A 23,327-nucleotide genomic window follows, 5' to 3' on the forward strand; every position below is an offset into this window, starting at 1 on the left:
AATTATTGAGCCTGCGCGTCTGGAGCCTGTGCTCCGCAACAAGAGAGGCCGCGATAGTGAGAGGCCCGTGCACCGCGATGAAGAGTGACCCCCACTTGCCGCAACTAGAGAAAGCCGTCGCACAGAAACGAAGACCCAACACAGCCATAAATAAATAAATAAATAAAATTATAAAAAAGAAAAAGAAAAAGGAATGACTAGAAATACAAAACAGAAAAACAGTAGGGAAAATCATTGTAATCAATGAGTCATGACTGAAAGTTGTTGTTTGAGAAGATTAATAAAACTGATATACCTCTAGACAGAATGGTCAAGCAAAAAAGAGAAGATACACATTATTAATGTCAGGAACAAGAGAGATGACATCACTACAGATTCTACAGATACTAAAAGGATAGTAAGGAATATTAGGAGCAACTCTATGCCAATAAATCTGACAACTTAGATCTTTGAAAGACACAGACTACCAAATCTCAAGCAAAAAACGATAACCCGAATTGTCCTATATCAAAGAAGTTGAATTTTTAATATAAAACTTCCCACATACACACAAAAAAACTCAAGGTCCAGGTGGTTTCTCCTTGGTGAATTCTGCCGAACATTTCAGGAAGAAATTACACCAGTTTATACAAAAGCTTCCAGAAAATTGAAAAGGAGGGAATAGTACCCATCTCATCCTATGAAGCCACATCATTGTAACTTGATACCAAAAGCTGGCATTGCATTACATGATATGAAAAGAAAAGTGACCTGTTATTCTCATGAACATAGGTACAGAAAGTCCTTTAAAAATTTTAGCAAATAAATGCAGCGATACGTCATGACCATGCAAGGTTTATTCCAGCAGTGCAGAGTTGGTTTAACATTTGAAAATCAGTCAGAAGGCATGTGGCTGAATCCAACATCTATTCCTGATAGGAATGCTCAGCAAACGAGAGATAGCAGAGGATTCCTTCAGCTTGTTTAAAGCTTCTCCAGTCAGCCTGCAGTTAGCGTCATACTTCACGGTAAAAGACTGAATGACTTCCCCCCAAGATCAGCAACAAAACAAGGGTATCTGCTCTTACCACTGCTTTTCCATATTGTGCTGGAGGTTCTAGCCAGTGCAGTAAGTCAGGAAAAAGAAATAAATGGTTTCTAGATTGGAAAGGAAAAGGTAAAATTAACCTTTGTTCATAGACAATGTTACTATCTATGTAGAAAATGTGTTGTAATCTACGAAAAGACTACTAGAACAATTAAGTGGGTTTAGCAAGATTGCACAGTCTTGGATCAATATAATTGTATTTCTGCATACTGCAGCCAACAATTAGAATTAAAATTACTAAACAGTACTATTCATAGTAGCATCAAAATATTAAATGTATAGAGGTAAATCTGACAAAAGACGTGCAAGGCCCATACACTGAAAATTATAGAACAGCTGAGAGAAATCAAGACTTGATAAATGTTTAAGAATTGGAAGACTTAATATTGTTAAGATGCCAGTTCTCCCCAGATTGATCTAGATTCAGTGCAATCCCAAACAAAATCATAACAGGTTTTCTTGGTAGCTATTGACAAGTTGATTTTTAAATTCATATGAAAATGCAAAGGACCTAGAATAACCAAAACAACTTTCATTAAGAACAGCATTAGAGTATTAACACTATCTGACTTCAAGGTACAGTAATTAAGACAGGGAATAGATCAGGGGGACAGAATAGAGAGCCCATAAGTAGACCTACATACATATGTAGACATCTGATTTATGGTGGAGGTACAAAAGCAGATCCGTGGAAAAAGGATAGTCTTTTGAAGACATAGTGCTGGAGCAGTTGGACGTCTGTATGTAAAAAAATGAACTTAGTCCATACCTCTTACTGTAAATACACATTAACCCAGAATGGTTCTTAGGCCTAAATGTAAGACATAAAACCAGAAAACTTAATACTGGAAAATCTTTGTGACCTTGGGTTAGGCAAAGATTTCTAAGATACAACACCAAAAGTGCTATACATGAAAGAAAATTTTGATAAGTTAAACTTTATCAAAATTAAACACTTCTATTCTTCAAAAGACACTTAATATTAAGAGAATGAAAAGACAAAGCATACACTAAGAGAAAACATTTGCAAATCATATATCTGATAAAGGATTTCTGTGTAGAGCATATAAAGAACTCTCGTAACTCTATAGTAATAAAAAAGACAACCCAATTTTTAAAATAGGCTAAAGATGTGAAAAGAACACTTGAGAAAAGAAGATGAGCACTTGAGAAGAAGCTCAGCATCCTTGGTCATTAGGGAAATGCAGATTCACGCCACCAGGGGACACCTCCACACACCCTCCAAACAAGGCAGTTGTTTAGATTATGATCTGTGTCTTCAAGCAAGCCCAAGTGGTAGAGCAGCTGGTGACCCAGAGTAGGATCAGTCTTAACAGAAGGACGGGCAGATTGGATTCAGGTGAAGTGCAGTACGATCTTTTTGTTGTTGGAGGACTTTTGAATTCTTTGGATTTAGTTGGTGGCTGACAGGCAACATTAAATATTTTGGTCCTTTTTTTCCTAGCTCGGGGAGTACAGACAGTGAGGAAAGTACAGACTCTGAAGAAGAAGATGGAGCAAAACAAGACTTGTTTGAATCCAGTAGTGCCAACACAGAGGATAAAATGGAGGTAGACCTGAATGAACGTAAGTTGCCTTCTTTTTCCGTATCAGCCGCTGTGTGTTGGAGATAGCCTACAGTATCTGAGATGTCTTCTGAAGGGTAGTTAAGTTGAAGCACATGTTGTCATTTGAGTCCCCTTGAAGGTTTAAGTCTCAAGGACCCGGCCTAAGGGAAGGAGCAAGTTACACCTTTGATGGGAGAGCATCTCTTTACGGTTTGGAAACCCTCTGTGTGAGTCTGGCTAGAGGACAGAGCACACTGGTAGGTCCATCCTGTGGCTACAGAGACTGGGTACCAAAGCAAAAGGGGAAAGACAGTAGATTCTGGAAAGATGAGGAAAGACTGATCTGTAGAATCGGGAGTGCACTTCAACCAGAGGAAACACCTTAAAGCTCGAACAGTTTTAAATGGGTTCTTCACGGTTTATTTATGAATCCTGTAATCCTAAAACTTGTCCAGCTAAGTGCTTATTTATGTTTTGCTACTTGCTACGAAGACTTGTGTTAGCTGGCCTTCTAAAAATACTGTTAACTTCTAAGAGTTCAGACAAATTTTTTTGTGAAAGAGCCATGCGGGTTGCTACTGGGGCTTTCCTCAAGGCTGAAAGGGCTTCCTGTTATCCAGGAAGGCCTTTATGACTCAGTTCCAGAGGCTGAAACCCAGCTCTGGAGGTCAGGATCAACCTCCTCGTAACCTCAGAGTTTAGCAGTAATCCAGCAAATCGCACGTGTTACAGATCCGAAAACGGAGAGCCAGAGAGGAAGTACAGATCCTGTGTCCTCTCACTCCTTTCCCGGCTCACCTGCTTCACGAGGACGTGATACAGTTCAAATCAGCACACCTTTATCAGGTTTCTCCTGTGTGCCAGGAGCTTAGAGCCTACTGACAAAATGGAGAGGTTTACCGTCCAGTGTGATGAGGATGGCGGGCCGGGGGAGCTCGGGGGGGCCCGGCTCACCCCAGGCGTCTGCAGAGACCTCCCAGAGAATGGGATGCATAATAAGGACAAGTAGGGATCAGTCAGTTTGCACAGAAGGCAACTCACATGAAGGTGCAGAGCTGTTTAATATAGCTCAAGAAAAGGGTGAGGTGGTGGAGGTGAGGCCAGAGGCCAGAAGGAGAATTTTATCCTGAAGGCTGTAATCCTCCTCCTGAGGGTTTTACTAAGAATTACAGTATTTGATCTGTTTGGAGATGATCACTGTGGGCAGCAGCGTGAGAGCTGGATTAGAAAGCGCACACTGGAGACAGGAAAACCAGTAAGAGACTCACCATTACATGTGAGAAATGGCAAGGGCTGATCAGGACACGGGCCAGGTGGCAGGGAGAAAGGGACAGGCTGGAGGCCCTGATCTTTTAGCTCTAGAATGTGTGTGTGTTCATGTGTACGGTTCAGTAGTGTTAAGTATATTCACATTATTGTGCAGTAGATCCTCTAGAACTTTTTTGTCTTGCAAGGCTGAAGCTGTACCCATTAAACAACCACTCCCCATTCCCCCTGCCCCAGCCCCTGGCAGCCACCATTCTATCTTCTGTCTCTGTGAATTTGACTCCTCTAGAGACCTCATCGAAGTGGAATCACAGAGTATTTGTCCTTCTGTGACTGGTGTATTTTCCTTAGCATGATGCCCTCCAGGGTCATCCATGTTGGAGCGTATGGCAGGATTTTCTTCTTTTTTAAGGCTGAGTAATATTTCAGAGTCTGTGGTTCTTTGAGGTCACTGGGTGGGTGATATGTGACTGGGAGAGAGACCACACACTTGGTATGACTCACTGCCACTGTCACGGTGACGCTGGAGCTGGGTGTGGGGACAGGGAGAGGCGGAGGAGGAGCATCCCGGATGAAGGTCCCATTCACCCTTCCTCGATGGCGTGCGGCCTTACAGGCCTCAGCCCTTCTGTCTCTGCTCCTTGGGAAGGGCTTCCTTTGCACTGACAGGCCCACAGAGGTCGAGGTGGGGCCGGGGAGTGGGGGCATGCTCCTCTCCTAGGGCTCTGAGCTGCCTCACCCCCTGACTTTGAGAGCTTCCGCCGTCCCCAGCAATCTCTGTGGCTTCTTTCAGTGGTTTTTGCGACTGTTGAGTTTTTAATGTTAGACTAATTCTGGGGAGCTAATCTGGGAAAGAATATCCCAGAATGATAACAACAGGAAAGTCATTTTTGTGTAGCCTAATTTAGTTATGAAGTGGAACTTTGACTTGGATGGAATGAGTCTAGAACTTTGCATATGGTGGCAGGCAAAAATGCCTGTCAGGTTGACCCTTCTAAGGTTGCAGGTGAGGCTTTCAGACATTGAGGTATCATCCCTTCTCGGTGCCATTGGAGCCCAGCTGCACACACAGGGTGCAGTGCAGGAAGCAGGCCCTCATTTAACCCTCAGGACTAAGTAGATGGTCTTATCCAAATTGAACAAATGAGGAAACCCAGGCTAAGGGGAGTTAAGTAACTTGCCCAGAGTCACAGTAAGGTGGTGTATCTGTAAAATTGGTACACTTCTGTTGTACACAGGTACTTCTCGGTCATTTGTCTCGAGGAGAATCCCCAAATAGCTAGCAGATTCCCTAGTCTAGCATTCCTTGCTTACAGCCTGGAGCTTCCAAATTGTGATAGAAAACATCCCTGATAAAGAACAGTGGTCCCCACACCCAGCTTGTCCCAGCAAGGATTTGGGGATTCAGCATTGAGTACTGTGAGGGAAAGCATGGTGTGCGATGAGAGCAAACAAACAGACCTGATTTCATCTGAAGGGACACATCTCAGGTGTCGACCTTTAAACAGAGACCGGCAGGTTGGACCCAAACTGCAGCATGAGAGGAGCAGCACAGACAGGGAGCAGCGCCCCTGCAGTCCCGCCGCCCCCACCTCTGAACGCACTCCTGTGCCTGCAGGACCTAGAAGGTCAGCGAGAAAAAAACTCCTCTCTACTCTCAAAACTGCACTTCTGACACCAAATGTGTGAGTTTCCCACACAGACCATTTCTCCACACCAGCTGAGCGTCCTGTACAGCTCAGTTCAGGCACTGACTTCCTGGGCTTAGAGTCAGACCGCACAGGTTAAGGGCTCAGTCCCACAGGATAGCTGCCCCGTCCCGACCGGTACTTCTGACCAACTGGCTATAAATAGGGAGTTCCCGTGACCTCTTTGGGTTTGATTATTTGCTAGAACCACTCACAGAATTCAGAGAAGCACTTTACCTACTATTACCAGTTTATTACAAAGGATATTTTAAAGGATACAAATGGACAGCCAGATGAAGACGTAAATAGGACAAGGTCCAGAAGTGCCCTGAGCACAGGAGCTTCTATCCCCATGGAGTTTGTGATGTGCCACCCCCTGTCGCCAACCCGGAAGCTCTGAAGTCCTGCAGTTTGGGTTTTCATGGGGACCTCGTTAAGTGGGCATGATCAATTAAATCATTGATCATTAGTGATTAACTTGACTTCCAGCCCCTCTGCCCTTCCGGAAGGTTGGGGGAGGAGTGGTGGGGTAGGTCTGAAAGTTCCAACCCTCTCGCCACCTGGTTGCCCCTCGCCGGCCCCCACCCTGAGGCTGTCCAGGAGCCCCCAGCCGCCAGTCATCTCATCAGCACCCGTCTGTCACTTCAGAGGTTCCAAGGGTTTGGGGGGTGGGTGGGCAGAGACCAAACACATACTCCTTATTATGTCACAGGAAGCCTTGCTGCTGTTTGTGCTAACGGTAGTAGACTGCAGGGCGGCTGTGGAAGGCATGCGTGTGGAGCGTGGCCGGGCGTGGACTGGGAAGCATTAAGGTTGTTTCCAGTTTACTGCAGTTGAATAGCCAGCATGCTTTTCTTTAAAAAAAAAATTAACTATTTATTTTGGAATAATTTTAGATTTACAGAAAGGTTGCAAAGATTGTCAGGGAGTGGCTGTATACCCTTCACCCATCTTCCTCCCGATGTTAATGTAACCTTGGTACATTTGTCAAAATTAAGAAATTAACATCGACGTGTTCTTTTATGTGTGGCTTTGTCTTCTTGTGTGATAATCTCTATTGGAAAAAAATCGTAGAGAGGAATTGCCAAGGGATCAAAGGGAACACACAGTTTTATAATAGGGTAGATGTCTCCAAATTGCCCTCCAAGTGGCTGTACCATGTCCGCTTCTACCCACGGTGTATTAGAGTGCCCTTGGCCCACAACTGCGGGCTTTTCATCATTGCACCTGTTTTTGAAAAATACTTGTGTTATAGTAAACAACTGAGGTGTTCTCAAAATGAAATGCTTCCCCTCTTTTTAGCACCCAGCTGGTCTGCCAGCTTTGATGTCCCCATGGAGACAACGCACGGTGCTCCCTTAGACTCTGTGGGTTCTGACGTCTGGAGCACAGAGGAGCCAGTGCCGACTAAGGAGACAGGCTGGGCTTCTTTTTCCGAGTTCGCATCTTCCCTGAGGTGAGCGTGTGCGCCAGCTCTCTAAAGCTTTCCACACGAGAGCCGAGGATGCCATGGGTGTTGTTGACACTGTTTGTCACCTTGATTTTCTTCCAAGTTGAATATAGTGCCTTAAACAAGATTGAACATCAACAGGGGGAGATATTGACACAGCTATGAGTTACAAGAAAAACAGTCCTCCTCCTTCTCCTTTCATCCAGGATGAACTGGGAAAGGAGTAGATCATAACAAAGTAGGCTGGGGAGATATGGCCAGGAAGTCAGTCAGCACAGTGCTGATGAAGGTGTCAGGACAGGCTTGGGAACGAGGTGAAGCCAAAGAATTCCTGGCAGACACCTCAGTGTGGAATATTATAGAAGAATGCAGAATATATCTTGAATTTAATAGATAATGTGAACTTGTATTTCGCTTGTAGCTGGTCTAGTACTGTAAATTAAGGGGTGTGACAGGTATGGCTGTCAATCTTGTTAATTGTAATTCTCAGTAACAGCAACCTATCATTTTGTAGTTTTCCTGAATAATATTGTCAGCATTTGAGTATTAACCATGGATTTCATGTCTTGTTAGACTTACTTTGATTTGATTAACGTTGTTTTATTTCATCTACTGAAAAACAATCAATCTCCACCACCCCATTTGAAAGATTTTGTTGCTTTCCCCATCCTAACCAGTGATGTTTTTAAACAATCACTGGTAATGGAAAAGATAAGACAAACTGTTATGAACTAGCATTTACCGTTACAGACAAACCAAAGAGGAGGCTTTACAGCACCTCTAACAATAGCGGTGAGCCGTTATTCAGAGGTAAAAGTGAGATTTATGGAAAATACCTCCCGGATATGATGAATTATTTCACTGACTCTTCCAGTGCAGGACAATCAAGTTTCCAGCTCTTGCTTCTCTGGTTACTTGAGAATGTTGTTGAAGCGTCTCGCTTCCCTTTACAAGCCCTTGTGCACAGGCCATGTTTTCTCATTAAATATCATTAAGAGGGCCAGGCGCTCTAGGCAGTTTGGCTTGAGGCGATAAGGATTTTTGTAAAAATGGCACTGTAGATACAGTTCATATCGTACAGCGTACGCACTGCTGTCCCAGCCCTGGGAGCCTGGGGATTATGTGACCATGAGGGGCTGGGGGCATTTTGAAACTGTCTAGAAACCTCTGAGAAGTCCCTGTGTGACTACCCTGCTGATTTAGCAGAATATCGGCCCACCCACACTCATCTGCTACTCCAAGCCGCCGTCCATGCTTAGATCTGTGTGTCATTCATTGGAGTCTATAACCAACTGTGTCTCCCCAGTGGAATTGGAACTGATGTTCAGAGGTTTTTGGGGAATAATGATAACTGAGGTCTGTTTCCCACTGCTAACCTCTGAATTTTCTCTCTTCTAAAAGCACAAAAGACTCTTTAAGGAGCAGTTCTCCAGTGGAAATGGAGACCAGCACGGAGCCAGTGGGCCCTCTGGCGCCCAGTGCGGCTGCGCTGGTAGTGCAGCCGGAAGGTGGGTGCAGCGCGCCGGGGCCCGGCCTGTGGGCCGCTCCTGTGGTGGTTGTTCGCACTGTAACTTTATGCTGAGTGTTCTAGATCGGAAAAGTTGTCTTTGTCCACAGAGCAGGTTTTTAAAAAAGTCCAGGGGCTCCAAGGACCCAGGAAAATGAGATGGTGGGTCTGATGTGCTCAGGGCTATTGAGGAAAAGAAGTTGTGTATGTTTGCCAGAACCACAGCATGCTGATCCTAGAGCAGTAAGGGATCTAAGTTACCAGTCACTCGGTTCCCTCAAGACACGAAAGGAAACAGGCCCAGAAAGGATGAATGGCCTAGCTTACAGCACCCAGGGTGAATAAAACCAGAACTAGTCATGTGTGCGCCAAGCCCATCTTGCACCCAGTTCTTTCGTCCCTTGGAGTTTGCTTTCTTGGTGCATATGTGTATGTCTGGGCACATTTCAGGCTCTGTGGTGGTTTATTTTCTTCCCACCTTTGTGAATAGATGAAATGGTCAAGGGTATCCAGTGGCTGTCTTTTTCAAAACATGCACTTGTTCGTTGCATAGGCCCTGAACTATTTTCAACCTGATGAGGGGCATGGGAGGTGGGGGGAGAGCGCGGAGGTTAGTAAAGGGGGCGAGGAGTGGGCGTGGATAGGATGTGGAGGAAACAGAGAAGTCAGTCCTGAGAAAAGGAAATGAGGGTACAGGTAGAGGGCACAGGAACCAAGGGGCAGGAAATTAATAAACCCAGAAATCAGTATTTTGTAAACATTCTATATAGATGACCTAATTTATCCCTCAGCGGTTCTATAGGTGGCTTCATATACCCCCATTTTGTGGATAAGAAAACTCAGGCGCAGGCTGGGTGCTTTGCCCCGGGCTCTGAGGTTGGTAAGTGGTAAGGTGGTCAGGCTGGGTGTGAATTCAGGAAGTCTGACTTCAGAGCCTACACTCATAACCAGTATACCACGTGGCTCCCTCTTATAGAACAAAGAAATAATCCACAGGGAACCACAAAAAGGTAACTTTAAAAAAGGAAAAGAATAGGACCCAAGTGTGGGACAAGTGAGAGGAGAAGGATGAATGAGAAGGGTACATGGATAAACCATGAACTGGGTTCTGGTGGGTTGTGGTTGTAGAATATACGACCGCCCGTCTGTCCTGCGCTGGGAACTGGAGAACGTGAGGGGCAGGAGAGTTGGCTGGGAGAAAGTTGGGTGTGCGGGTAGCTGGGGAGACTGGGGGGGACTCACCGGTCCTACGCTGCGGGGAACCCATGCAGCTTCTCTCCTGTGGGCATCGCCAAGAGGCAGCAACAGGCAGATCATGTCACTTTTCTTCTTCTTCAAGCAGTAGAGGTAACGCTGGGTGGCTGGGTCTGCACAGGTGTTCGTGACGCTCAGCTGTGTGTTCTTTTCAGCGCCAGGCAGTGTGGCCATGGAAGCCAGCTCTGATGGAGAGGAGGATGCAGAAAATACAGACAAGGTAACTGAGACAGTGATGAATGGCGGCGTGAAGGAAACTCTGAGCCTCACTGTGGATGCCAAGACAGAAACCGCGGTCTTCAAAAGGTAACCAGGGCTACAGTGTGCTGGCAGCTTCAGGTTGTTGGAGGGGGAGGCGGAGGGGAGAGAGACCGCAGATATTAACAGCTTTAATTTGATTCAAATGTGGGTTCAGACATGAACCTGACCTCTTTCTAATATCTCCGTTAAATTCATTGAATCTTAACAAAGAGATGGAGTTTGGGTCGTTAAGTGTTGCCCCCCGCCCCGTTTTCTTTAAAGATTATTTATTTACTTGTTCATGGCTGCGTTGAGTCTTCATTGAGGCACGCGGGCTCCTCTCTAGTTGTGGCGTGTGGGTTTTCTCTCTCTAGTTGTGGCACACGGGCTCTGTGGTTTACAGCACGCGGGCTCTAGTTGAGGTGCGCGAGCTCAGTAGTTGTGATACGCGGGCTTAGTTGCCCTGCAGCATGTGGGATCTTAGTTCCCTGACCACGGATTGAATCTGCGTCCCCTGCATTGTAAGGAGGATTCTTTACCACTGGACCACCAGGGAAGTCCCACCCCTCCCGTTTTAATAGTGTTTAGGAGACTGTAGATTCAGAACACTGATGGATTCAAAATACATGAGTATAAAAAACTGACAATCTCTAGCCATGATAGGAATTGCACTGGATACAGGCAGGCTGCAAAGCTTGGACCATCTAAGCCAAAGGTTTGGTACTGTACAGATCATTTTCTCCAGACATAATGCAGCCAGCAGAATTCGGTAGCAAAATGGTAGCTTTAAAAAAACATATTTGGAAATTAGCCTCACTTCTAAACTCATGGGCCAACAAGGAATCATAATGAAAATGAAAAACTTAAAACTGAAAGAGTAATGAAAAAGTTCTATCAAAACCTACAGACTGCAACTAAACCAGTGCCTAGAGCTCTGATCTCCATCTTACACAGACCCTTTCAGATCACGAGAAGTAATGCTTCCCAACTCATGAAGTCAAGCAAAGCATGAAAGAAAAAATAATTGTAGGCTACTTTCATGTGTGGGTCTATATGTAGAACACTTTAAAGTTAAAAGCCAGCAAACCAAATCCAGCAATGTGTTTTTAAGTCATGACCAAGGATGTATCGCATGAATGTAAGGATGTTATAACATTGTAAAGATTATTGAAGGTAATTCACAGATACAAGGATAAAAACCCTTTGGACCTTCGGTAGATAGACAGAAAAGCATTTGATAAAAATTAAAGTTGTTTGTGACTATTTAGCAACCTAGGAATAGAAAATAGCTACTGATAAAAGTGTCTACTGAAAGTCTACAGCAGACTTTATTCTTAACGGTGAAGCATTATTTTGAAGAAATAGTCCCTTCAAAGACATGACCCAGACAGCGAACCCTGCAGTGACTGCTTCTCTTCAGCACTGTGCTGCTGGTCTTAGCACACACAGCATAAATAAAAACAGATTTGAAAGAGATAAAATGGTTATTGTTTGTTCGTAGGTTATGATTTTCTACATAAAAAATTCCAGGGCTTCCCTGGTGGCGCAACGGTTAAGAATCTGCCTGCCAATGCAGGGTACACGGGTTCGAGCCCTAGTCTGGGAAGATCCCACATGCCACGGAGCAACTAAGCCCGTGAGCCACAACTACTGAGCCTGCGCGTCTGGAGCCTGTGCTCCGCAACAAGAGAAGTCGCGATAGTGAGAGGCCGGTGCACCGCGATGAGGAGTGGCCCCCGCTCGCCGCAACTGGAGAAAGCCCTCGCACAGAAACAAAGACCCAACATAGCCAAAAATAAATATTAAATAAATTAATTAATTTTAAAAAAAAATTCCAGTGGAATCTATAGGTAAATATTAGAATTATGAGGAAAGTTTAACAAGTTTACTGGATGCACCCACAAATCAATTGCACCTTATAAGCCAACACAAGATGTCTTAGATGTGTCCCTCCCCCTTTTTAAATGAAAAGTTAAACCTTGTCTATAACTAAGACTGAAAAAAACAAATGCCTAAATAAATAGGGAGATATACCATGTTTGCTAATGGGATGATATCTTTGGCATTTCTTAACAAATTAATCTGTAAAATGAACGTACTTCTCATCAAAATCCCAATGGAGTTTTTATGAAAGGGAGAAGCAGATTGTGAGATTCCCAGAGAAGACCAAGGGGAGCCAAGAATAGCCAAGGTCATGTTAAAGAGAGTAAAGTGAGGGGCCTTCACTGTATTAGGTAGCAAGACTTACTATTATTGAGGTGATGCGTGTGACCTAGGCACAGAGTTGTACAAACAGACAGACAGACCCCCTACACTTACGTGTTAGGGTGACATAAGCTGGTGAGGAAGGAAGGGACTAATAAATAGTGATTATCCAATGTTGGAGAAAAATAAAACTAAATCTCTCAACATAAGTATGAAAGGCACAACTACAACTTTCAGAAGACAGCATAAGAGAGTATCTTACAACTTTATGGTAAAGGGTTTCTTAACCATAAAAAAGCCAAACCATAAGGGGAAAGATTAATAAATTTGACTTTATTTAATTTCTAGTATTCCAAAAGACACAATAAAATGAAAAGACAAGCCATAACCAGCAAAGAAACATGCAGTAGCAGGATATAGGAAGAACCTAATATCAAAGGAAGAGACACAATCTAATAACTTTTTTAAGTTGACAAAGGATACAAACAAGCCATTATTGGTGGAGGAAAGCAAGGAGCAGACTGACGGGTCAGCCTCAGCCTCGTGTCAGTGACAGTAATGATTCAGTGCTGTTCCACGCATTTTTGTTTGTTTGTTTGTTTTGGCTGTGCCATGAGGCATGCAGGATCTTAGTTCCCCAAACAGGGATGGAACCCGTGCCCCCTGCAGTGGGAGCGCAGAGTCTTAACCACCTGAACGCCAGGGAAGTCCCTTCATGCGTGTTAATCTATTAATTCCTATCTAAATTGTTACAGAAAATAGAAAAAGTGCAAAAGCTGCCTGGATCTTTTTATGAGGCAGTGAAATCTTAATTCCAAAACCAGATAAGGATAATTACGGGAAATGATCAGCTTATGTCACTTACAAGCAAACTAAATGGAAACATCCTATATAAAATATTTGCTAACTGAACCTGACAGTATACTAAAAATGATTCATAATGATCAGAGTTTATCCCTGGACTGCAAGGATGGTTCGGCATCAGGAAATCTGTCAGTGTAATTCACTGCATATTAATAGAGTGAACGAAAGTCATTTGATGTTTTTGATGAAGCTTTTGAAAAAAGCTATATATGATTAAAAAGCTATATATGATTAAAACACTGAGCAAAGCAGGAAGAGAAGTGAATTTCCTTAACTTGGTAAAAGCTAAATACCAAAATACTACACCAAAAAGTATACTTAATGAAGAAATTTTAGGTGCATTAACTTTAATGGAAGGAGCAAATAGGGATGCCCATTGTCACTGCCACTGTATAGGCAGTCCTGGGGAGTGTTAAGAAGAAAGGAAGAATAAATAGAGGTATAGGTAAAGATGAGATGGGAAGTGATGAAACTGATTATTTGCAGGTGATAATGATCAACTACAACTAGGTCAGTAGCAGACTTGTAAGATTTCAGCAAAGCTGCCAGTCAAGAGAGCAATTTAAAAAATCAGTAGCCTTTCTCTACATCAGTCATAAGCAACTAGGTTGTATATATAATAAAAAGGAAAGTGCCAGTCACAAAATACATCCAACTATTAAATTATTTAGGAATTATCTTAACCCAGATATCTATAGAGAAAACTCGAAAGTGCTAATAAAAGAAGCCACAGAAGAAGATCTGGACAAGTGAAGGCCATCACAACGAGATGGGACAGCTCAGTGCTGCAGAGACACCCACCATCACCAGATTAATCTGTAAGTTTAGTGCAGTCCCAGTCACAATTTCAGTTGGAATTTTAAGACGCTTGATAAACATATTCTAAAATTCATGTGGAATAAAAAGTTTCCCACATTGCTTAGAGAGCCATAGAAAGGTTAAATAAGAGACTTACCCTGACAGTACTGGTCATGCTGCAAAGTCAAAATACTTAAAACAGTGTGATATTAGCACACAGATAGTTAAAGGGGCCGCTGTGGTGAGAGAGAGCTCAGTCCCAAGGCGGATGGCGTAGCAGGTGGTGGAGGCAGGCTCACTCCAAGGGAACCAGTGAAGCCTGAGCACGAAGGGTGAGAGCACACGTGCAGCGCCTCCTGTGTGCCCAGCGCTGTGCCAGATATTTCTCACATGTTAACTCGTTTCTTTCTTTCAAGGACCCTATAAGATAAGTACCATGGCTATCATCCCACTTTCCAGATGATGAAAATGAGATACTGGAGTTAAGTGATGTGGCCAGAGTCTCATGGTAGTTAGAAGAACATGCAGTGTATCCTGACCTGTGGACAGAAAAGGACTTCTTTTTCAAAACAGAACAAAGCAACCTCCAAAAGCATAAACCTCATGCAAAGAATAGAATTGGATTACATCAAATTTAAGAATTTCTGGTTAATATAGTATTGTAGACAAAATTAAGAGGCAGATGGCACATTGAGGGGGGAAAAGCTTACAGCTCTAAATCAGTCAGAAATTAACATTTAATATTCAAACCAGTAAGGAAAAGATGTAGAAAACCCAAATCAGAAAATGGGCAAAAAATATCATTAGGCAGTTTACAGACAAGGAAACCCAAAGGGGCAAAACTAAGAAGAGATACTCAAAACTCATTCAATATCAGATACCTCTTACTAGACTGGCAGGAATTGGAGAGGTGGGAAATGCTGAGTGCTGGTGGGCTCTGGGGCTACAGGAACCCTGTCGCCCTGCTGGTGGGCATGCTGGCTGGAAGGATGGCCAGCATTTTCCGCTCCTGCGTGTAGAGCCCTGAGAAGTGTCCCAGCGGGTCCAGTGGGGCCCCAGCAGGCAGTGGCAGCGTTGCAGCCGTGTGCACAGAGGCACCGGTCGCTGTGAGAACGCGGTAGAACAGGAGGTGTGCACCGTGGGGTGCTGTGCTACAGGCGGCAGGAAAAGACGGCCCTGCAGACTGTGCTGGTACAGAGATAAATGCAGCGGGGTGTGGGTTCCAGGCCAGTGATGTGTCTCAGAATACACGTACGAGAGTGAAAGTGACATGTATTGAACACATCAGGATAGTCGCTTTGGTGGGCAGGGAGTGGAGAATGGGGATCAATTAGGAGGAGTAATGAACTAGACTTCCGTTCACGTTCCTCCTTGTAAATTGCCAGACCCGTCTGAAAGCCACCGAGAAGTCATCCTAAAGTGAGGTTTTTCATAAGCAAATCTGGGACAGGACCCCACACTAAGAATGATGGACTGTCCCAAAGGGAACCTTTAGCTGCCCGTAAAAGCTCAATTTAGTGCCGTCTTGGATTGTGTCAAAATGGGAATGCCAGACACAAAATAGGCAGAAGTCTAAATTCCCAGCCCACAGACAGTTGACAGCATTTGCTCCTTGTCTTTCTCCGCAAGAGCAATCTAAGGGGAAAATCATCCTTTCATGTTTCATTTCCCCAAGCCCTCTCTCTGACCCCTCAGGACCAGTTTTTACCTTTCTGGCCACTGTTCCTGGCTCTCTTTCCCTTCGTGGCGTGTCCTTCTCACGCGCTGTCAGAAGACAGCTGCAGAAACGCGTCCTGGCCCCGGCTGCACGGCCTCCTGCTCGCGTGACACCAGCCAGCAAGCCGATGGGGGGCTTGGCCCCGAAGGCAGAAGTCTTTAACTAAAGACTCATTCCTTCAAACAGGTTCATTTGACACCTTCACCGAGTCTGCAGTTTTGCTTATGTGCAGTCGTGGACATATTATTCCCCCAAATACCTCATTTATAGGAGTATTCTGAAACTCTTGTACATTTCTTTTTCTGTTTTGCACACTTGGCTTCAGAGTGTTGAAATCCTACCGGTATGTACAGTGACGTGGGACCATTCTTTACCAGACACCAGCTGCACTACATCGTCCCTCTTTCGGCCCCCACTTGTGTGTGACCCTCCCCTTCCGTGGTGTCCCAGTCGTGCCTGTGGTCCCTGTGATCCCCCCCCGAGCATGCTCAGCCCCGGGGCTCGGATCCATGGCCGCCATGACTTCCAGAGCCATCTGCATGCGCCCTCCTCCTCCACCCGGTGCTGCCGCGTCGGGCGTCTAATGCTGCGTGTCGTGCTCTTCACTGCAGTGAGGAAGGAAAACTGTCTACCTCTCAAGATGCTGCTTGTAAAGACGCGGAGGAGAGCCTGGAGACGGCAGAGGGGAAGTCTGCAGCCCCCCGGCCCCCCAGCAGCCCAGAGCAGAGGTAACTAACTACCTGCTTCCGGCCGTCCTGCCTAGGCCCTGCTCTGGCTTTGTCTCCTGGGAGCTGGGAGGGAGGTTGGTATGGCGGTGGGGGGTCGTTAACAGTTGTCCTCAGGTGTTCAGTGACTTGCACAGAAGCATTTTCTCAGTTCCGTATGGTAATCAGGGTGACTGAGCTGAGAACGTAGACGTAACAGTTCATCTCCTACTGCAGAAGCTGAAAACTAACTGGTTTTTGGAGATTCAGTAACATCACTGGCTCTTTGAGAAATTATTTGGGCTGGAGGCGTCTCTCATGCTGGCATAACCCCACCCACCCACCCCCCTTTTTTTTTTCTTGATGAGGCACCAGGTTGAGGCTGATACTGAGCCCTTCCAGGATTGGGTTCCCTCAGCGCCATAGTCACCCAGCTGCCAGGCACACACGAGCGGCTCCCTAGTGCCCGGTTCCCACAGATGTGTCCATGTGACACGCGGGAGGGTTTCCTGGAGAGCCTTTCATATGTGTGGCTAAATACTGTCAACTCTCAGATGAGTCCCTCTTTGGTTTTGTTTTTGCGAAATATTTATCTTGTCCGGATGAAGTGTGAAAATCCCACCACTAGAGCCAGGGGATTTGAAATGTGACGTTATCTGTCTAGTCACCTTTTGCCTAGACTGAGCCCGTGGTCTGGAGGGACAGGCCCAGCCAGAGCCCCAGCCCCCAAGGGCCACCCTGGGCTGTGTGCAGCCCCGCAGGCAGGGCGAGGGCGGCCTCCTGTTGCTCCAGAGCTTGCGTGGGAAGTTGAGGACTTGCCCTTGGACCACAAGGACCTTCGCTCAGCGCTGCGCAGACTGAACTGTTTTGATTAAATATATCCAACTTTGTATATTCCTTCCATAAGGAATAAAGTAACTTTTAAAGCCATTGCCGAGAAGTACTTTCCCTCTCAGCTGACGCCCCCAAATCTAGGCATTTTAGGGGCAGTGTAACCAGTGGGAACCAGCAGGGGGCACTCTCTGTTCACTGGTCAGTAAACCTGTATGTTCGTAGTGTAGCAAACCCTGCTTTTGTTTCTCTCATGGAAATTACAGCTGGGATGAGGGGTTTGCTTTTGTAATTAAAAACGCGTGTGTGTGTATAAAACAGATCAGTTATAAGAGCTACTCGTGCGTGCCGGCTGTAGTGGTGGCTTTGGGAGGAGGGGACGGGGTGGCATCCGGCCGCAGGGGAGCTAGCCCCAGCTGTGCCTCTAAGGGTCGGGCAAGTCACTCTTTTGCCGAGGGTTCGGTATGTTTTTTTCAGAGGTCCTCTGTAGGTGTAATAACCTAAGCAGTCCTTGTCACCTCCCTAGTGTCTCCCTGTAAATTTCCTTTGTATGGAGAGCCGCCTACAAGGTATCTAGCCTGTCCCACTTTGGAGTCGTTGCTCCTGGAGCGTGTTCTTGGTTTCTCTGGCATGAGTGATACAGCCTGCCTGTGGGATCGGCTCCTGGGCTCCGGAGTGCAGAAGTGTTTGCCTCGGGGGACCCACTTGCTCTTCGTGCAGAGAAGCATCTGGGATGAGGAGCCCTGCCTCTCCCAATCTGCAGGACTCAGGCAGTGGAGGAAAAAGGTGGGGAGAGCCAGCGGGAGAAGAGGGGCCATCACTTGTCTGCCTGTCCTTCCTCCGTCCAACACATATGAGTGCAGCAGGCACTGGTTTAGGCCTCGTGATAAAACAGTAGCAAAACAGACCCCACAGATAATGTATAGGGACATGAAGAGTAAATAAAGCTGGATGAAGGAATAGGAGTCCCACTTTAGGTAGGGCAGTCGGGCATCTGAGCTGCTGTCTTGGCGGGGACAGAGGTAGGTTTTCTGATGTGTCACATTTGCATTCTAAAAGCAATTTACGGTACTGTTGACGATGAAGATAGCCATTTGGGACTTTCTGTATGCAGTCTTACCGAGATCGTTCCTGTCACAGCCAAATGTTAATTTTGACGTTGACAGATGTGCACTATTGCACGTAAAGCTTTTCATTGCCACAAAATTTTATTTTTCAGTATTTATCAAGTATGTACGGTATCTGTGCCAGCAGTGTGCAAACAGGTACCTTGCATACGTTGTATACTCATTTCTTTGGGGGGGGTTGTTTTACAGGGGGAGAAAACTGAGGTGAGAGAGGTTAAGACACGGCTTGTAAGTGGCGAAGGCAGGGCATGTGCCCGGTTATGTCTGGTTCCAGAATGCAAGTGCCTGTGTCTGTGATATATTGAGACACCATGGAATGTAGGGAGAGTCTGCTGTGTGAGTGGAGCTGACTTCATGGGTCTCTGTTAGGATTAGCAGGGGTCTGAAGCACTCTGTAAAGTTGGAGTGCCGGTTCAAGAGTACTTGTGCTTCCCAATTTCAGCCCTAAACATCTTTTCCTAAGTCTCGTTCATAAGATGTAGGTCACATTGTAGTTCGGCAGGAAGGTCCTGGGTACCCTGTCACCACTTTGTTCCTTTCGTATCCCCCTCTCCCCCCACCCCCACCCCCTGCAGCGTCACCCCTGATGTTCGCTTCGGGGGAGCACGTTTGTTAAAGTGCACACCTTTGTTCTCAAAGTTGGTCCTTTTACAAACTTTTGTCCCCCCCACCCCACCCCCCAGTAGCAAAATCCCATTTTTATCAAGTGAAATTTTATGTGGATTGCAATGTACAGAACAGAGGAAAAGCTGTTTTGAAGGAGGGATGAGCAAACAGCTCCTGAAGGTTCGGGGACCACTGACCAGTCTGTCCCTGTGCTTCTGAGGGGCTGAGGCGCGGTGGGTCTCACGGAGCCCCCGCTCCTCTGCAGCCCTTGCTACGTGCTTAGTTCGCCGGAGCTGAAGCTTAGAGCAGTTCAGTTAGATTTTCTGGAGCTTTAGGAAAATTCATTTAAGAAGCATTTCATGAAGTAACTGCTGAGTGCAGGCTTTGTGCTAGGCGCTGCGCAGACAGTATTCGAATAAACGCTCCCCACCCTCGGGGAGCTACACGGAGTTGGTCTCACCCCGCAGGACTGAGCAGTCGAGCATGCCGGGCCATGCGGCGGTTAACGGCCCCGTATGATGAGCGAGCTCCGCCGCCGCTGCCGCCGCCGCCGCCGCTGCTGCTGCTGCTGACCGGGGACCGCAGGCGCCACCGTGCGGGGTCCGGGGCTGCGTCGGGGGCCCGCCGAGCCACCGCTGCTGCACGCACCCTGCAAGGGATCAGGACCAGCAACCTTTATATTCTAGAGTCTAAGACGTTGTACAGAGAAACCCAGAAGTGTACAAATATTGCACATTGACAAATACCAAGAATTTTTGCGTATGTTTATATTGTATTGTTCTAAATAATGGGTAGCCTGTGAAATAAGATCTTGCCACCCATGTAATAATAGTAGTAATACTATAGTTAAAATGGCTGTAAGAATAGTTTTATAAAAGTGAATACACAGATCTATTGTATTTGAAACATAACTATTTGACAATTATTAGTGTGACCAAAGTATTAGGCAGTTTTCATACATTTTTCACCTTGTACAAAGTTCTGAATTCATTTTTCTTCCAGGTTGGCGAGGAGTTGTAGGATTGAGATGCCCTCTAAGTGTTATTTTGGTTGTTCTAACTTACAAAAGTGATTTTGAATAAGAAATTCTTGGTGTTCTTTTTATAACCAGTTTTTGATTGGTAACTGTTTTCTGTATTGTTTAAAGCGGATCAAAAAATGTAAGTCTATTGGTAGAGATTAAGTATTTATTGCTACAACTTAGTTGATAAATTGATGTTATTGTAAAGCCATATGTTCTGTTAAAGTCTTGTTTGCTTGAACTGATTATCCCTACAGGTGAAACACTAGAATATTTGGAGTGTACATGGCTTGTGGTTTGGGTTTTTTTTTGTTTTTGTTTTTTGTTTTGTTTTGGTTGTTCATCTGCCTTTTAACCCATTCACCAAAATTTACCTTGTTAACAAGCAACACCAATGAAAGTTTCAGAGCAATCTGCGTATCTAACATACCTAAATCATATTAGGCAAGTCAGTGGAAAAATGCTCGTGCTGCTAATGGAATTAGAGTGCGTTCATTTTACAGGCTAGTATTTTTAAACTAGAAATCAAAATCCGGCACCTAAGCATGTTAATTGTTTTACTGTACCTTGTGAGGTTTTCACTCGTAAATTCTAAACCAGTGTATTTTTTTTTTAAGAACTGGTTTGTGTACATATATAGTGATTATGGATACTAATTCAATGTAATTTATAATTTTCTATGTCAGTATAAAAATACATCACAGCCTTCTCAAACAGCTGAAGCAATATATTGTATATTGCCATATTGTCTGGTGAAAGGGTTAAATTACTTCACCTCCTGCACTTTTAGATGCAAATCAGTTTTTCATTTCTGTAATAGAAAATTATTCACGTATTTTTACATCATTTGTTTTTCCTGACCAGTATTTAAAACCAAAAGGATATTCTGAAAAATGGCCAACGATTTTTTTAGAAATAGCATCCCAAGCAGCGTGCCTAAACATTACATTGCATATGGAAATAAAAAAATCAAATGTCTAATGCCTTATTTCTGATTTACTTTTCCATTGTAAATGGTGTGGAAACCCTTCATGAGGTTTCCCGAGGCAGGCCTAGCCCTCAAGGACAGTGGAGTCGGCCGTGCCCCTGGGACAGACGGCAGGGCTGCTGTGCCTGGCCTTCGCGCGCCTCCTCAGGGACCCTTTCTGTTGGGAGCTCCTCCCAGAAGACACTGCCCTCGGGTGCTCTCCCCAGGACTCTAGCACTGCCAGAGGACAGGGCGCCCTTCGCTTGTCTCAAGGACGCTGACTGGTGCGACCCGGACCTCGGGGACTGTGGAAGGACGGCGCGCGCTCGTCTCGCCTGGTAGAGAGCTTTGCGGGCACCGGCCTGGCTCCAGGGGCACACGCGCTGCCCCTGTACCGTCTGGATTTGCTTGGCTTCTCCATCCCACCCAAGGTAAACACGGTGTCTTGTTTCATCCCACCCACTGCTGATGAAAGGGCACTCAGGGTTTCTCCTTGGGGGGGGGGGTGTTTTGTTCTGCTCGACTCGCGACTCGCGTGGCAGGGAGGGGGCACGGGTGGGCAGCACAAAGGCTGTTGGGGGTGGGAGGGTGCCAGTCCCGGGGGCAGGAGCGAGCACAAGCTCACTGAGTTTCTACTTTCATTTCTGTGGGTTGGCCGTACTGAATGCGAGACTAACAGATGTCTACGACACCATACCTGTATTAAAAAACGACAACAAAATAAAGCCTGATTCTTTGTTTCTAGAGTCTTCTCTTGTACCTTGCTTGGGCTTTAATAACTAGGCAGGGTGTGGGGCCTTACGAGAGAACCACCATTGGTGTTTGATGGGTCGGGCTTCCTGACACCAGCTCTCGTGCTGCGTGCACCAGATCCTGCGCCGGGGAGACTGAGCGGCTGCGCCCAGGGAAGAGCCTGCTGTCCGCGGGCTCGGGGGCTTGTCCTGCCCGGACGGCGGGAGCAGCCAGAGCCCACCGCGCAGGGGCTCCGTGTACTTTGCTCAGGGGATCTGCTGCGAGCTCGTGCTGTGTCTGTCCTCCGTGTACGACACCTCCCCAGCCTGGGGTTTTGGCATCCGGCCCCAGGAGGTAACTGTGGAGGTAAAATTTCTCAGGTGTTCCATAGCGGTGTTCAGAATGTGAGGCTGTGTCACAGCTGCTCCTTTTCCCTCCTCCGTCTGTTTGCATAAGCAAGTGTCCCCCTGGTTGTTATCAGTCCCCCAGAGCCAGCTAGTCACCACGTCCCCCTGTGCTAGTCTGGGCACACACCCCTGGGCCCCCGGACGCCGCAGGCCCCGCTGAGCGCTCAGAGCCGTGGGCTCCGGACCGGGGCTGGCATTCACTCACAGGCCGCCCCACCCACCCAGGATGGAGAGCTTCTTTTTGTCTCAGCTGCTTTTTCTGTCCGATGGGGAAACCACAGCCACAAGTTCATGGACTTAAAGCACATAGAATAGTTCTTGCCTTACTGTAAACACTTCATAGATGTTAGTATGTGCTGTCTCCTCACTTTTCAACCCCTTAAGGTCACCTACTGGCCTTTCTAAATCCTGGCTTTGAGCCTCTGGTTCTGTTTACAAGCTGAACCTCCGGAAAACTCGAGCACCTTCACTCCAGGCAGATGGATTTAGTCATTTTTCAGCTTCAGGGTCGGCTACCTCCCACGTGCCAGCTCTGGCCCAACACCTGTGTTTACAGGTGGTTTTCCTGGGACAGAGCTACGTCCCTTCGTTTGTCCATTGTCCACTGCTTTTGCACCAGGGTGACAGGCCAGGAGTCGTGTTCCTTGTCTCGCTCCATAGCCGGTGTTCATTCTTTCCTTCGATTCGGTTTCTTCTCTCTGGATCCTGTTCCCGTCCTTACTGATACCTTTTTGGCTCGGCCATTCATTTTCAGCAATCAGTGCGTGCTGGCTTTGTCCTTACCATCTGTACCAATCGTTCATTACTTACCTAATGAACCGACGACACAGTGCTGCCTTTGAATTTATTACCCTAGTTGGGTTATAAATGCTTAAAGGCAGGGACCCCTCCGCTGACTATTTCATACTGCCTTACGTAAGGCATTGAGTGGTTTGGTTTTGTTTCTCCTGTACAATTCTCCACTTGTTAACGGAAAACTGAGTTCTTAAAGCACTGTTCTAAAAGCTTTAGGTGCATTAACTTTTTTTTCACAGCAATTTTGTGAGATAGATAGTTACCCTCCTTTCACACGTGCATAAGAGGGACACAGAAGTTAAATAGTCTTGTCCAAGGATGCTCAGCTAGCAAGTGACAGAGTTGTGAAGATCAAGTGTAACACATTTAAATATATAACAGAACAATGCTCGGCTATGTAAATGCTCAATTAATAACTAGCTGTTACAGTGCACTCCCAAACAAATCTTTCTGGTATTTTTTTTTTTTCTTAGAATTTGTCAATTTGATTTCA

The 23,327-nt window shown here is 45.9% G+C and overlaps 1 protein-coding gene across 23 annotated transcripts in view; it reads left to right on the plus strand.

Moving 5' to 3' along the window:
• Positions 1-20,914, plus strand: part of PPP6R3 (protein phosphatase 6 regulatory subunit 3) — a 129,593-nt gene extending 108,679 nt beyond the window's left edge. For 16 of the 23 annotated variants that reach the window (XM_059932212.1, XM_059932214.1, XM_059932216.1 and 13 more), the window contains 7 exons: positions 2,553-2,674; positions 5,430-5,549; positions 6,912-7,065; positions 8,461-8,567; positions 9,976-10,126; positions 16,256-16,372; positions 19,380-20,914. In XM_059932212.1, the coding sequence (XP_059788195.1) occupies positions 2,553-2,674; positions 5,430-5,549; positions 6,912-7,065; positions 8,461-8,567; positions 9,976-10,126; positions 16,256-16,372; positions 19,380-19,431 (823 nt within the window). In that variant the 3' untranslated portion in view covers positions 19,432-20,914. Of the gene's footprint in view, positions 1-2,552; positions 2,675-5,429; positions 5,550-6,911; positions 7,066-8,460; positions 8,568-9,975; positions 10,127-11,561; positions 11,630-16,255; positions 16,373-19,379 lie in introns of those variants that run through there. The other 7 variants (XM_059932228.1, XM_059932229.1, XM_059932232.1 and 4 more) reach the window with 2 other exon arrangements.
• Positions 20,915-23,327: the final 2,413 nt, after the last annotated feature.

Source organism: Balaenoptera ricei, chromosome 8 (genome assembly GCF_028023285.1).
Source record: "Balaenoptera ricei isolate mBalRic1 chromosome 8, mBalRic1.hap2, whole genome shotgun sequence".
Taxonomy (NCBI): domain Eukaryota; kingdom Metazoa; phylum Chordata; class Mammalia; order Artiodactyla; family Balaenopteridae; genus Balaenoptera; species Balaenoptera ricei.